This window comes from Tiliqua scincoides, chromosome 4 (genome assembly GCF_035046505.1).
Source record: "Tiliqua scincoides isolate rTilSci1 chromosome 4, rTilSci1.hap2, whole genome shotgun sequence".
NCBI classification, from domain to species: Eukaryota; Metazoa; Chordata; class Lepidosauria; order Squamata; family Scincidae; genus Tiliqua; species Tiliqua scincoides.
This window is the reverse complement of record NC_089824.1, coordinates 21,923,244-21,938,593: the sequence shown is the minus strand read 5'-3', so window position 1 is coordinate 21,938,593 and position 15,350 is coordinate 21,923,244. Positions and strand designations below refer to the sequence as shown.

General features: G+C 44.7%; 1 protein-coding gene across 1 annotated transcript in view; it reads right to left on the bottom strand.

The window, feature by feature from the left end:
- The window catches only part of ANGPT1 (angiopoietin 1), a 162,086-nt gene that overhangs the window by 17,336 nt on the left and 129,400 nt on the right, over positions 1–15,350 (bottom strand). The window contains exon 8 of the mRNA XM_066625014.1: positions 1,017–1,147. Within this exon, the coding sequence (XP_066481111.1) occupies positions 1,017–1,147 (131 nt within the window). The remainder of the gene's footprint in view (positions 1–1,016; positions 1,148–15,350) is intronic.

Here is a 15,350-nt window from a genome sequence, read left to right as displayed (position 1 = left end):
TTCCCATGATGAACCACCTCCATATCAGACCATATAGAAAAAAATGCAATATCATACAAACAACTTAAATACAGTGGAATCACTAGGGTTGCTGTAACCCCCATTCACTTTTTTATTTGTTTATTTAAATATATAACAATACAGGTCACCCAACAAATCCGTAACTAACAAAAAACCAGTGGCCAACCTGATGACACTCACACAACTGAATAAGACTTCTAGTTTTAACTTGGATATATGGAAATGAGAGCTGACTCATACTAACACTATATTGGTTCCTGTGTCATAGTAACAGCTCATTGGCTCTTGGAACAGTCAGTCTCATTGGTCAGTTCTGAGTTAAGGAAATCCATCTTTTGTTCCATAAGGCAATTGTATTCTCCTTTTCTAGTTATTTGGTCATAACGTTTGATAGAATATAGATACTTCACTGCTGTTTGTTTCATTGCATTCTGCACTAGATTACACATCAAGTGATATATGATGGTATTATTCAAAAATATCAAGATTTCACAATTTTGGCCAGAAGTGGTGTCAGCCCCTCCCCAAGTGCATCACCCTATGTAGTCAGCACCCCCTAGTGACGTCACTGAGTAGTAGCTCTGTCTTCTTTTTAGCATGATAATCAATATGCTGAAGACCATACCAGATGGAATGATGGAGATTCAAGATTGGAATCCTGTCTCTTTAAATTTGTGTGAAAAGCAGCTGGGAAGGGCCTAATCCAGGATTGTCAAGTGCAAGAAGGCCCCTGGACCAGATGCTTTCCATCTGCCCCCCCCCCCATGATAACTGGACTCCCTAAGTACCTCTAAGAGCACTTACTACCATGTTTTAGAAGGCACGGGGTGTAGCAAGGACTTTTTCCACCAAGAGGGGAATCCCCATATTAACTGGGCGTGAAATTCCTGCTGCAACGCTAGATAAATACACCTCAGGTTGCAAGAAGAACTGCTGTTTGAGACCTAGAGAGGGAGAACTGACTGGGATGAGCGACTGTGTTACTGGTTGCTTACCTCCTGTTAGCATGAGGGCACATTTGCACATACAGTTGTCGTTGTCGGCATCTTTGGTACTGAAGTCAGCCCCGTGCAGTATCAGGCTACTCTGCTTGCCGGCTGTTCCTGAGTAACCCTTTAGAGACAACCTAAAAGAGACATGAAAGTAGGGTGAGGATGATATCATGTGATCAAGTTCAGTTGCAATGAGTCACACTCAGCTTGGTTTCCCTGGACATCTGAAAACTTTCTGAAATCCTGGGAACACTGTTGATTGGTGAACTAGTATTTTTCGCTCATAACATGAGGACATGAAGGGCACTCGGGCTTCTGCGTTGTGGTACAAATAGATATGCGGGATGAAGCATTTGATGAATGCACTGTAGCAGAGAAAATGTGACAAAAGTGATGCACAAAATGACAGGCATACAGCCCAGCCCTTCAGTTCTCCATGCACTGGATACAGGGCAAACCTGTGCTCAAGTCCTCTGATAGGTGAGGAATGTTGTGGGTCAGACAAGATTTTCCTAGGAAGGAACATCCCGTCTCTTTGACTATACCCTTGAGGCTGCAGGTGTTGGTTGTATGTTTGGAGCATTCTTCACAAAATAAACCCATCCTGCATGGGGAACCAGCACATGAAGTAGAAAATTAGGCTGAATCTTCTTTCTGTTATTTTGATTTTCAAAGGTATTTGTGGGGGGGGGGAGAAGGGAGCATTCAGATTTTCAGACTTGTACTTTGTTACAAGTAGTGCTTTTCTTTTTTTTTCCCCTTCAAAAGATATGTAATATGAGCACATGAGGGGGAATCCACTGTGCACAGGGATCGTGTGTTGAAGGTATTGGCACATCTATGTAATCTGAAAGTGAAAAATAGCCAAAGCCAAAGTTAAGGTGCACCAAAGTTTACTTGAAAAGTGTTCAACAACCAAAACAGGAGGTTTGAACTGGGACTCACTGTATGAGCACACTGACTTCTTAAACTAAACGGGGGGGGGGGGGGAGGCTTTCATGAACATGCATGCACATTGAAGCCCTAAGGAAAGCAGGAGGGGGACAGAGAAACTCCTTAGAAGGAGAAAAGGCAAGGCAAAGTGAAGGGAGGTGTCAGGGAGGGGGTGGAGGGACATAGGCAGATTAGTCAGGCTTCCCAAAAGAACCTGGGGGAAGAAAAGGAATGTTTTGGGGTGCAGGGATGAAGGGGGGAGGAAGCTGTGGGGGGAATAGTAGGGATTAGTAGAGATGAAGGAGCAGAGTAAAAGCAGTTCAGACTGCTGCTAAATGCAGCTGGGAATGACTCTGGATAGCCTGAACCAAGGGCTGCAGGAAAGGGGTGAACCAAAGGACAGACCATGCAAGCACTTCACCTCCTTGCAGTGGGAGAGCTAACCAGGGAATGAAAGGTCAGTAAAGGAAAGGAGTTGTGGGGTGTTCCTGTCCTGAGTGCCAGCTGGCACAGTGCTTCTCAGATGGAGGCTGGAATGGAAGTGACCTGTCACAATATCAGTACTAATAAAGACATTGTATTAATATTAATAAATAAATAACCATTCCAGTTTTCCACCAAAACAGCACGTTTTAAGATACAATTTTTAACAACTACAATTGTACAATTTTAGGACCAACCACCAGTCACCAAAATAATAAAAAGTGCTGGTGAAATACACCTGAGAACAAAACTCAACATTCTTTTGGCTTCCAGCCCAGTTCCTACAGATGTTCTACCCATATTTCACCGCATTCATTAAAAAATTTGATAGCAACTACTCATCTCAGGGTTTTTTCTTCTGGGTTCAGATATTCTAGGGAAGATTCTGTCATGTCACTCAGGAAGGGCCCTGTTTTGATCTTTTCCTTTCATTACATAATGATATTTACAGTGCAATCCAATGCATGTCTACTTGGAAGTAAGTCCCATTGTAGTCAGTAGAGGTTACTTCCATGAAAGTGTGCATAGGATTGTAGCCTTAGCAGGGTAAGGAAAATCCAGATGAGTTTACTTGCAAAGTAAGGTAATGCTCATCGTGTTTGACTGGATGCAAACTTAACCTCCACATGTGAAAGATCAGGCACAGATTCCATCTTGATTTTAAGATGATGGAGAAACAGCCCAATCCTATGGGCTCTGGCCTGCAGCGGTGCTCACATTCTGCTTCCAGAGACTGCTGAAATGCAGTTGTAAAGCACCTACCAGTGGTGCGTTTGACAATGTGCAGCCGGGATGCTGGTGGTAGTCAGATCTCCTGACACCTGACAGAGCAGGTAAAACAGCGGAAGAGGAAGGAGGGAGGCCTTCCCCAGATCTCTCCATTGATGGTAACTATTGGTCATGCCTTGTTATCCAATGGGGTTCTGATCCAGAAAATTAGTGGACACCAAATCAGTGGAAAAATGGCTTTAAAGACCAACTTCCAGGTTTCTTCCTCCTCCATTGTCGCCCAGAACGCATTGGTATAGATACTATACCACATTCAGCCACTAGTTGGGGTGAATAATGGAATCTAATGGAATGAAATTATGGCTGAATGCGGTATAGAGTTTATACTGATGCATTCTGGGGTGACAATGGAGGAGCAAGAAACTTGGAAGCGGGTCTTTAAAGCTATCTTTAACCCTAGACACTTGCAACCAGCGGTTTAACAACACGAAAGTATAAAACGGGATTTTGGTGCTTTTTTCCTTGTTACAAGGCATTTAAAGGTGGACCCCTGTATCAGTAGTGAGTCAAATCAGTGGATGTCAAACCAGTGGATAACAAGGCACGACCTGTATTGTCCAGTGTCTAATATATCATTCTTGGACAGGGTCTTGGACAGGATTACTTTAATGCAGTGTTTCTCAAAGTTTGTCCACCATTATACTACTTCACATGGTCCACCTACTGGAAGTACCACCAGAAGTAACTGACACACACACAACACAACAGATGGCACCTGCATGAAAGTGCCGTTACAACCATCTATAACAGAGAAGTCAATTACTCAGATGTCCATAACTAAGGGACCCAATGTACACCAGAAATGTGCCCAGGTCACTAAACTTGAGTTGCGAGTTGAGTTGCAAGTCATCAACTCCGCAATTTGACCCAACTTGCAAGTCATAGTGCGCACCTGTTGTGACTTGACTTGAAAAAAATTACAAGTCCTTCAAGCCACAAGTCTGAGTCATTTTGAATCATGAGTTGCAAGTCCTTGAGCAAAAATGCACAGGAAAAAGGAAGGTGGTGGTGGGGGGTGTAAATAAGCCAGAACACATACACACTAAAGAGATAGGGACTCATTTGAGTCATTTTGAGTCCAGACTCTTCACAAGTCACTGACTCTGAGCCATGAGTCAAGTTAGGGTCAGTGACGTCTACAACTTGAGTCAACTTGAATTGTTAAAAACAGCCGCTTAGTGCAACTCAAGTCAAGTCAACTCAAGCGCCCATTTCCGGTGTACGCATTTGTAAAAAGAAAAATGTGTAGAAGAATGTGAAAGTTTCCCTACTTAAAGAATTCCCATCATCCCAGGAGGATTTTCCTAGTGGATTGTGCCAAAGGAATTTAACTTTTGCAACACCTATTCATGCACAAGGAACTTGTGCTTGTACTCCTGTGGCACATTCCTTATCAAATAGCTTAAAATGCTCCATAAAAATATGTAGGGCACTGTGGTAGAAAGAATGCAACCAACCAATGCGCTGTGATAAATGCAGTGTAGGGAGAACTCTGAATGCAGGGCAAAGATAAAATATCCTGGAAAAAGTCAAAACAGGGAAAAGCTGGACACATAAAGAGCCAAGCTTTATGAGGCACAGTTGAAATGCAGGGCCAATTAGAGAGTGTTTTCTAAAGCAATATACAGACTAAGTTGTGGAGCAATATATTTAAAAATATTCTCCTGGTCCTTATGCATTTTTTGCTTGAACATAAACAAACTAAATTAAGATTAAAGCCTTCCACTTACTGGGCTTGGACACTGATGGCTTATTTTGGTAAACGATCTCACTTTTTCCCCCCAGAAAAAAATAAACTCCTCTGGAATAGTGCTGATAGAAAAATGACTCCGGAACCTGGTATCTGCAAGCTTATTTTAAACTGTCACACATCGTCAGTACATCATTCTCGAGAAGCTCACAGAAGCAGATGTCAGCATTAAAAAAACCCAAACCTAGTTTTCTGACATCAGTAACGCAGATTTGGCCTGATCCCATTATTAAGATAACAGCTGAAAATACCAATGAGCCCAAAGTTCCTTATACTGGACATGCAGAACCCCCTTGAGAAATTTCACTAGTCAGATAATCAAAATGAGTATGATGTACGAGAGCCACAAATAGGATCTGTTCTGATTTTAAAAATATTAATAAAAGCCACAGTGGGGCCAAATTAGATTAGCACAATGGTGTTGGGGAAAGATTTTAAACCTCCCACCAAGGCCTTTTTCTGAATTGATATCATATGTACGTACTACAGCATGGTATGAAGATACTATTTGTCCTACAGGGCAAAATATATAGGTAGCTAAAGAATACTTGCATTGTTTGTTTGTTTTGTAGGGAAAATAACAATTTTGAAAATGACATGGGGGAAAGAAAGTTCACAAGCAGGAGCTGAGACATACCCCTCTCCGGTCACTGATGCTCTGTAGCTGGTAAGCAGAGGCATACTGCATGTTCATTTGGCAGCAGCACATAGCTGTCATGACTAGAAGCCATTGGTAGTGCAGTCCTCCATGAATCTGTCCAAGCCTCTTTTCAAAGTAGCTGACTAATGATGCTTGCCACATGTGATACTGTCTGTAGCAAATTCCACAGATTCATTATGCATTGGGTGACATACTTTGTTTTGTCTGCCCTAAGTCTTCTGCCAGTTAGTTTTATTAGTTGACTGGTGGTTCTAGTATGGTGAGAAACGGGGGAAAAGCAAGATTTCTCCACGTTAAGTTTTAATTATGTCTCCCCTTAGTTGCCATTGTTCTGAACTAAAAAGCCCCAAACAGGGCAACTTTTCCTATAGGGAAGGTGCTCCAGTAACCACCATTTTAATTGCTCTTTTCTGCATCTGTTCCAGTCCTGATTCCTCAATGTAACGACCTGAAATAGAATTGTTCCTCTACTCCAGTGGCTCCACTTTAAAAAAAACATGGTCGATCCTACTTGCAAATCTTCCACATCACATCTATTTCTGATTCACTTTTGCTTCTTTTAAAATTCTTCAGATCACCTGCGCAAGAGCTTTCTGGATTCACTAAGTGATTACATGCAGAGGGGGCTGTGTTGCCCGGGAACCTAAGGGGAACCAGCTGACCAGCTGGAGGAGGGGCCTGCTGCTGACCCTGCCCATCTGTTTGGCCTGCAGGTACTTAAATACTGTGCTTGCTGTGATTGCATGAGGTTAAACTATGCAGCCACTTAGGAATACGTGTGTGTATGTCCTACATTTTGCTTTAGGTTAAGTGCAATGACAACTCTAATTTCTCCTGCACGCTCCAATGAGATAGGATGGGACAGGGAAACATGTGAGACAAGATGATGTTACAGGGTAAAGAACACCCCACCCCTAAAATATAGGTGTCCATGATAAGAACGGATGGTCTATGCCAGGGTGACCAGATAACCTCTTTTTCCAGGACATGTCCTCTTTTATAGCCTCCTGCCCTGGAAAAGAACTTACATGTCCTCATTTTCCCTGTTGGCAGACCCCTGCAGGCGCATAGCATTCTTGTAATTAATAAATTATATGTAATAAATTATATGTAATATAGTTTTAAAAAATAAGTTCCAAGCACTCATGTGGATGGCAAATGCGCACTATAGCAAATCAATTTAAAAAACAAAGTTTCTTTGCTCTGGCGATTTAAAAACAACCTTGCTGACCTTTGTGATGTAAGATAAGAGTAATTAAGAAGACAATCCATCAATCAGTCCCTCCCTTCACCAATGCAAAGTGATCACCTTTCTTTCACATGCTTGGGGGAAGGGAGGGGTCACCTGGAGAGAGAAGGATTGATGGATTGTCAGCCAGCTGCCCCGTCTCATTAATGAGGCTATTGTTAAAGGACTGTTCAGTTTTTTAAACTGATTTTAAAGGGATGCATTTCTCCCCTTCTCCAGGGATCAGCACATTCCTTCTCATTTGCAGGGGCCATTCGTGTTGAGTCAAATCTGTGTATAAAAAATCTGTGTATGGACCTGTAATATAGTGTTTAAATTAACCACATGAAATAAAAATATGCGTGTTTTTAGCTTTTTTATCATGTCCTATATTCTTGGATGTCCTACATTTTGGGGTGCCTTGTCCTCTTTTGCGGTTATGACCTCTGCTCACCCTGATCTATGCAGGCAGTCTGTTTCCAGCTTCCAGCTACGAATAAAGATATTTGGAGACACACACTGCAGACTTACGCTCCTGAGTTATAGTCCAATACAGATAGGCCTGATTAAGACCACTGACTGCAACTCTGTTGTCTCACCTGTATCCCTAGCGAATCGTTATCACCCCATCTAGTGAGGAAGGTACAGAGGTGCTAGGACTGCATGCAAACTCTTTGTGACAACCTAAACTCCCACCCATCAGCTTTGGGTAGAGAACAGAGAATGAATCCTTATCTCTTCTTCCCCTTCCAAAGAGCCTATATCAGTTATTTTAATGTTCAGAAAGGGACTCTTTATGCACAACTCCAACTGCTTAATTGGGGGGGGGGGGAACAGTGGTATGGCCATTCCACCCATGATGGAATGAGCCTAATCATATCAGATGGCAAATTTGGGCCCAAGTGGCAGGGTAGCAAATATATGCCCACCACGTCTCCCCACTGCTGCCAGTGCAGATGGAACAACCCTCCTTCCCTTCCTCTGTGCGGCTGTTAAATCAAAGCAAGAAGCATTTTGTGTAAAAAGCCCACATGAAATGACTGGCGTTTGCTGCACTCCAATCCTCTAAGCACAGCCACCTGCCTTCCTCACTTTCCTCCAGCGGGTGCTTTAAAAGAGCTTGGGGGGGGGGGAGAGAAAGATCTCTATTTCCTTTAGGTGGGCTCTTAAAGGAAGAAATGCAGAGCACTCTGAGAGCAATCCCAGCATGCTTCACACTTTCTACTTTAATTCAAGAATCTGCAGAAAAGGAGCAAGGTAAGGATTGACAGGGAGGGAAGTGGAGCCATGTGCTGCCTCAGGCAGCCCAATAGCTTCAGGTGTCCCTGGACAGTGGGCCACATCCTGTTGTGCATGTTGTTCTCCATTCACCTTGCAGGGACGTGTGGTATGGGGGCGGTGGGTGAGGCAGAACTGCTCCATCGTAGTCCATTGAAAAGCACCGCAGTTGTCCTGCCTGCTTACACCTGAAGAGGCTCTCACCTGCTTTCTCAGGTGTAAGGACAGCCTCCTTCGGTGTAAGCAGGTGCGGCAGCTGTGGTGCTTTTACATAGACTATGATGGGGCACTTCTGCCTCTTCTGCAGCCCCTGCACTGTACGTCCCTGTCGTCTAGGGATAGCTACATGGAAGTCTGCTCTAGTTTATAAGTGAATACTCTGTGTCCCATTTTCCAACAAAGAGTTGCTCCAGCGAATGTCGTGGCTGAGCTGTATGAGCTGAAGTCGTGATAACTTGAACATTCTGGTGCTAACACCTCCTACCTGAAGCAATTTTGCTGATATATTCAGAATTGTTTTCCTCCATTTTAACGGAAGATTGCTTAATTGAGAAACCATTCTTAAAAATAATACAGGCTCGTAAGGCGTGCTAGAAAAGAGGGCCCTGGAGTGTCTGGACAGCACACTGCCCCCCAGAGTCCAGCAGGCAGTGTTGCAGCTAAAAAAAAGTCCAACAAGGCTGACAGTTTTGCTTTGCAAAATCATCCCTACCGTCTGTCACTACTTGAATTATCCTCGACACCTTCCAAACAAAAACGATATACATTTCCCGAAAGGACAGGAAAAATACTCTTCCAGCATTTGCACAGCAGGCTGAAAACCTCTTCTGAATTTTCATCACAAACTGCGCCCTTGGAAGCAGTTAGATGGCGCTGAATCATCCTCATCAAAATTACAAAATACGGCCTGAGGCTTACAGGAGGCTTTTTCTTCCAAGTACATGGCAGGCTGCATGGTTCATTTTGGAAATGGACACAAAATCATTAAAGTTCACCGTGTGTGCATGCAAATTCCAATTGCCAGAATTTTTCCACGTTTCTTTTCAAGAATTATTTTTCGATGTTTGATGCTGGAGTTTATTGTCATCTCTAGTCTGCTAGGGAATGAGCACAGATAGGATTCACTTCTTGCCTACCTACATAAATTAACACGCCAGGGCCTGTGCTGTGACACAGTTTGGAAAGGGTATCTGATAATGGCAGGCTGACTATAGGCAGGTGGGTGCTGAATGGATGTTGCATGGGATGCTTCTGAAATTCTCTAAATGTGGATTTTCACTCTGGAATTTCACTTTAGAGGAGGAGAAGGGTGAAATGGGGGTGGAGGAGGGCAGAAAGAGGCGGTGACAAGGCAAGAAAGGTGGGATGGGGAGGCAACTGGGCAGAGGATGGGCAGATCTGGTTCAGGAAGGGGTGGATTTGTTCGCAGCAGTGGCCACTGAAACCTAGCTCCCTTCCCAGACCCAACCCCTAACACGGGTCCACTGCAACAGTGAATTTGCTAGCACAAGTAGACCCCTCTGTGCTTACAGAGGCTTACCCAGAGGAGAACTCTGCTACCACTTCCTCCTGCTAGATGCAGCGGTAGCTTTGGCATTGCTGCAGAGATGGGGGAGGGAAATAATAAAAATTTTGTGCTGAGCTACACTGTGCGTGCACATAAAATCCCATAACAAACAGCTAATTTCTAAATGTACAGAATCAGCACAACAGAACAAGAAAAGCCCAGGGTGTTCCTGGAAATGTTTATAGCAATTTGAAATAAATAAATGAATATCCCCCTGCAATCTTTCTAAGGACATCATGCGAGTTTCGAAAACGGCCAAGATGAATTGTGTGGCACTGGGACCTCAATTAGAAAAACACAAACAGCCTGCTAAACATATTTCTACTCCCATGGCGTCATTTGTGGCTGACAGAATCAGATATGAGTGAAAGGTTCACTCACTGTCATCTATTTATAGTCCAGGCTCTTAGCTGGTGCCACTCTGGCCAGGCCAGGAGGGTTCATCTTGAACCCTGAATGCTATTTTTTCTCTTACAAATCAGGGTCACGACCTAGTTTTTTGTGTTTTTTTAAAACACCCTGCACTTCAGAACTATAACTCTGCCATTTTTAACAGAATCAAGACTTAGATGTACAGGGTTTGCTTTTAGTGCTACTGTATGTGCTGAATGAAATAGTTTAAAAAGCAAATCTCCCCTTTGCATGTTTTTGTCTTGTGGTAAGTTGTCTGGGTGAGTTCATGCAGGCGAATATTTGGTTGATCTTAGTTTTCCATCCACTGATGTGCAGCTATAACAATATTCTTTGACTCATCACATCCCAATGGCCTCCTATTAAAAATAATCCTATGGGTTCCTATGGGATCAGGCAAAAGAAATTGATCCAGTCCAACTGCTGTTTCCAGCAGTGCCCAATCATATACAGAGCATGGTGGTGATACCTGTTATTTTCTGATAACTGGAAGGGTAGACTTAGATATTTTTGGACAGGACTACTGATCATGATGGCTGCACGTTACCTCCAGGCTATATGCTAACCTTTAGCTGCAGTATGTCCTTTAATACCAGTTGTGGAGAAGTAGGGGCAAGACAGAAATGTGCCTTCTTCTCCTGGGCTTTTCACAAGTTCAGGCAGCTGGTGGACCACTGTGAATAAAAGGACGCTTGACTAGATGGGTCTTTGACATGATCCAGCAGGGTTTTTCTCATGTTCTTATAATAAGGGGCACAGATCTGCTGCCACTCTGTTTCATATTTCCTACAACATAATGTGTAAGGTGTGATCACTGTTTTTCTCCCACCCTACCACTGCCAGACAATGAAGTGAGGCCAGGGAAGGAAGTCACACAGCACAATGATTCAGAGAGGGACAATAGGATTGCTCAAAATTCAGTGACAGAGAACAGAATTCCCATGCAGAAAATTCCAGGTTCAGTTCCTGACATTTTTAGTGAGAAGGATCTGAGATAACAGGATCAAAGTGGTGTAGTGGTGAGTGGACCTTAGACAATTGAGCTGACTTCAGGTTGTCACTCAAGAGTTTGTCACTATACAGTTTACTTGGCAATATTGGACCAAGTCACTCGTTTTTGGCCTAACTTATCTCATAGGGTTGTTGTGAAGATTAAAAAAAAATCTTCAAAGCCATACACAGTCTGGGACCAAGAACTTCCTTTTCCAGTATGAACCAGTCCATTCCCCTAGAGCAGGGGTCTTCAAACTTTTTGGCCAGAGGGCCACATCAAATATCTGGTGTGGTGTGGAGGGCCGAAAAAAAAATTTAAATATAAAATTTAAATAAATAAATTAGAGATGAAACTTAGATAAGTGAATAAATGAATGAATGGGCTCATTCATTCCACCTCTCTGGCCCTCAGAACACCCTCCAGACACAATCAGAGCACAGTTGTGGTCATGTTCAGTTGAGTGGGCCAGAGGCTTTCAGAGGACAAGTGGTTGGCTGCGGGCCGGAAAGAGGCTTGCTGCGAGCAGCATCTGGCCCCCGGGCTGGGGTTTGGAGACCCCTGCCCTAGAGTCAGCAGAGGGGGCCTGCTGTGTGTGCTGCCTCTGGCAGAGCTGGTAGGCAGCCACAAGGACCAAAGCCTTCTCTATGGCAGCACCTTTATTTTGGAACTCCCTCCAAGTTGTATTGTCTTTTTGTCTTCTAAAAAGGACTGAAAACTCTTCTTTCTGCCTGGCTTTTCCTTCTAGGTCAGTTGCATTTTGGGCTTTGTTACTTCTTTTCTTAGAATATGTATTGGTTTTACTGTTGCTGTAATGCAGGGCTTTTCAAACTGGGGCGTCACTACGCCCCAGCTTGAGGGCCCTGGCCTCTGCCCCCTTAAGGGGTGGGGGCAGCTAGGAGGCGGGGGGCAGCAGCGATGTGATCCCCAGGATCGCGTCGCTCAGGGGGCTGCAGGGACTGGCATTTACTTACCAGTCCCTGCAGCTGCCTCCCAGGGGTGCAGGGAGCCCTGCACAAGGGTATTTTTTTCTAAATAATATGGCCAAGGTATACTACCACTGCCAGGTGATGGCAGCCTTTAAAAAATAAAAAAAGCAGAGAGTTGAAAAGAAATGGACGATGAACGAATACATCCTTACGAGCTGTTAACTTACTGTGTGAACCGGGATTTGATTGGATTAAACTATGACTCTGAGTTTATAAACCTTACAGAAATAATAGCATCAGCTTTCAGTGAGAGAAATAACATATCTCAGCATTCACTAATACCTGGAGATAGCTCCCAAACAGCTGCTTTGGACTTCAGTCGCTTCAATGATACAGCACCTTGACATGGCTCCAAAGCCAATCTCTTGTGAATGGGCATTGGATGAAGTTACCATGCTTTGAGTATGCAGGGAAGTGGGAAGAGGGGCTGGGAATCAAAGCAAGTCATTGTCTGCGATGAAGGAAAAACTCTCTATTTGAACTGAGAACAATACGAAAATCCAGACAACAGCACATCTATGATGAGCTGTACTGCTATTGTTCTTCTTGAAGCTCAGTTAGGACTAAGGTGATGATGGAAGCTGGTTGGAGCCAGGGGTGAAGGACAAAAGAGGGTGGGTCACCTGGATGATCTGGACTAGTGGACTGTTTGGTCACTCAGCCCAGCAGTGTTCTGGGTGGCGCATCACCAAAGCAAACAACTATCATATTTCAGGAGTTTTCACAAATATGAAATAGCGATGAAATGATGCAAGCTGGCTTTCCTGCTTTGAGTCTTCTGGCTTGTACACCACTGTACCTGTAGCGAACATTCCTTGTGATGGCACTGTTATGTTTTATAAATGGTAACAATCAGGTTAAAAATAAGTGTTGTATTTCTGAAGCTCATCGTTACAGCTTTGAAAAAAAGCATCATTTCTGGCATTTAGGGCCCAATCCTTAGCCGGAGCAACGCCAACAGCCACCATAGCAAAAGTCCTGTGAGTCATTCCTGTGCTGGCGGAAGGGACGTGGTACTGATGCTGAGGTGCTAGGGCCTCGGCGCCAAGAGGACAACATTATGGAGTGGCCAGTGGTAACTGGCCAGCACTGAGGCTTTTGGGAACAGGGGGAGGGTGGGGGCAGAACTGGGCAGAGGAAGGGCAGACTAGAGGGGGGTTTGGGCCTGGGAGGGGGTGCCGCCGAATCCTGTGCCACCACCCAAGCTGCAAAGCCTGACATGGGCTTCCTCAGTTCTGCACCTGCTATTTAGATACAAGGAGACCCATTGCCAGCCACAGAGCTCAACATAAGGTAAGGGAATGTTTGTTCCCTACCCCAAGGAGACTCTGGTGGCTGCCCGAGCCCCACAGGATGCAGTGGTAGCCATTTCAGAGCCACTGCTCCTGGGCTTTAGGATTGAGCTGTTAGTCAACTCAGGCCCAAATCCTAACCAACTTTCCAGAACTGGCATGGCGATGCCAGTAGGGCATGTGCTGCATCCTGCAGCTTGGGGGGCTCTCACAGAGTCCTCCTCAAGGCAAGGCAATGTTTGTTCCCTTACCTCGGAGCTGCATTGCCCTTATGTCGATGCTGGAAAGTGGGTTAGGATTGCGCCCTCGATGCTTCTAAGTAATTGGCAGAGTAACACATTTTGGTTGGGAAGCATTTCTATGTTCACAGCCATTGACAAATAATTGGTTTTTATACTTTAAACCCTTTCCGTTCACCTTGTGTTTTAACATTCTTTGGTTTGTTTTCTTGTAGTGGGAGACTGCATGACCTGACCAAAGGATAACTGTCACTAATCTAACCTTGAGTTTTGTTTTTAAAGACAGATTTACAGCCCAATCCTATCCACTCTTTCCTGGGAGTAAGCCCCATTGACACTAATGGGACTTCTGAGTAGACCTGCATAGGATTGGGTTGCCAAACAATAAACTCAAGACAGGGCTCCAACTGAAAAACAACATCCCTGTATTGCATTCTTCCTTACTCCCTTGTAATACATAGGAGCCCATTCTCCCTTGTTGGAAAGTCATCATTGTTTCCCCACCCCATTTAGAATAACCCCACTGGTGAGGTGATGTTGTTATACGTGGGGCATTTGTTCTACACAGTATTGGGCAGGAGGATAATGTGAAACAGAGTTGTTTTCTGAGATAATTGCATATCAAATACACAGTAATGTGTAGTTTTCCTCTGATGATTCAATGATTCCACTAATCTTGGTGCCTCTTCATTCCATTTTTCCTCATTTTCTGAGCTATTGTATTCATTTTAATTTTTCTTGCACTATTAGAATGAAACATATAATCTGATCTGAACCTTAAACTGAACGTATCTGAAAATTTTTAATTCACATTAAAAGCTGAACGTATCTGAATGATATGAATCCCAGTGTCAGAATGTGTTTTGGCCAAATATTTTAATTTGAAATAAATACATAAAAGCTTAAAAATGCATTTATGTCAGAAACATCTTAACATTTTTTTCTGTATGATAAAGCCATGTTTAAAACTCTTGATTTACACTAATATGTATATAGAAGAGATTAACAGCCCAATCCTACTCCCTGCTGGCTTGCAGGATTTAGAGCCACCTGTGCAGCCTCTGCTATATCTCACATGCCAGCAGGAGACGAGGAGCCCAATCTTGGGCTTGGCACCACTGCTTTGCGCCGCTGTGCACTGTCGCAAATGTGCCATAAGGCTACATTGCCTAACGTAGGGCTACCTACCGGCTTGCTGGGCTACCGGCTTTTAGCCCAGCGCCTGCCGGTGCTGGGCTACCGCCAAGCTAGCGTGGGGTGGGTGCCCAGCCTCTGCTGCTCAGCAGTCTCACAGACCGCCAAGCCACAGCACGGTAAGCGGGGGCAGGGAGGGGGCAGGGGGGAGGTGTTCCAGGGAGGGGGAAGGCGGGAGGGGGCAGAGAGAGGGCAGGGGAGAGGAGTGATGGGGAGGTGGGGGGCGGGGAGGGGAGCGGGTGGGAAGCGTGCCGGGGGAGGGAGCGGGGAGGGAAGGAGGTGGGTCCTTGGAGCTCTGCTCCACCAAATCCTGTCTATTCGTGGAGGGCTCGGCGCCCTACACGAACGGCTTTACCTTACCACCGACCTTTTGGTTGACGATAAAGTGAGTAACCCCATTGCGGGGCTGCTTCCCTTACCTGGGAGAAGGGGATGAAAGTCCCCTTCTCCTGAGGTGCCACCTATGGTAGCCCGAGGCGTGGAGGTTCCGGAGGCAGCCGTTCTTGGTGCTGCCAAGGTTGGGCACCCCGGG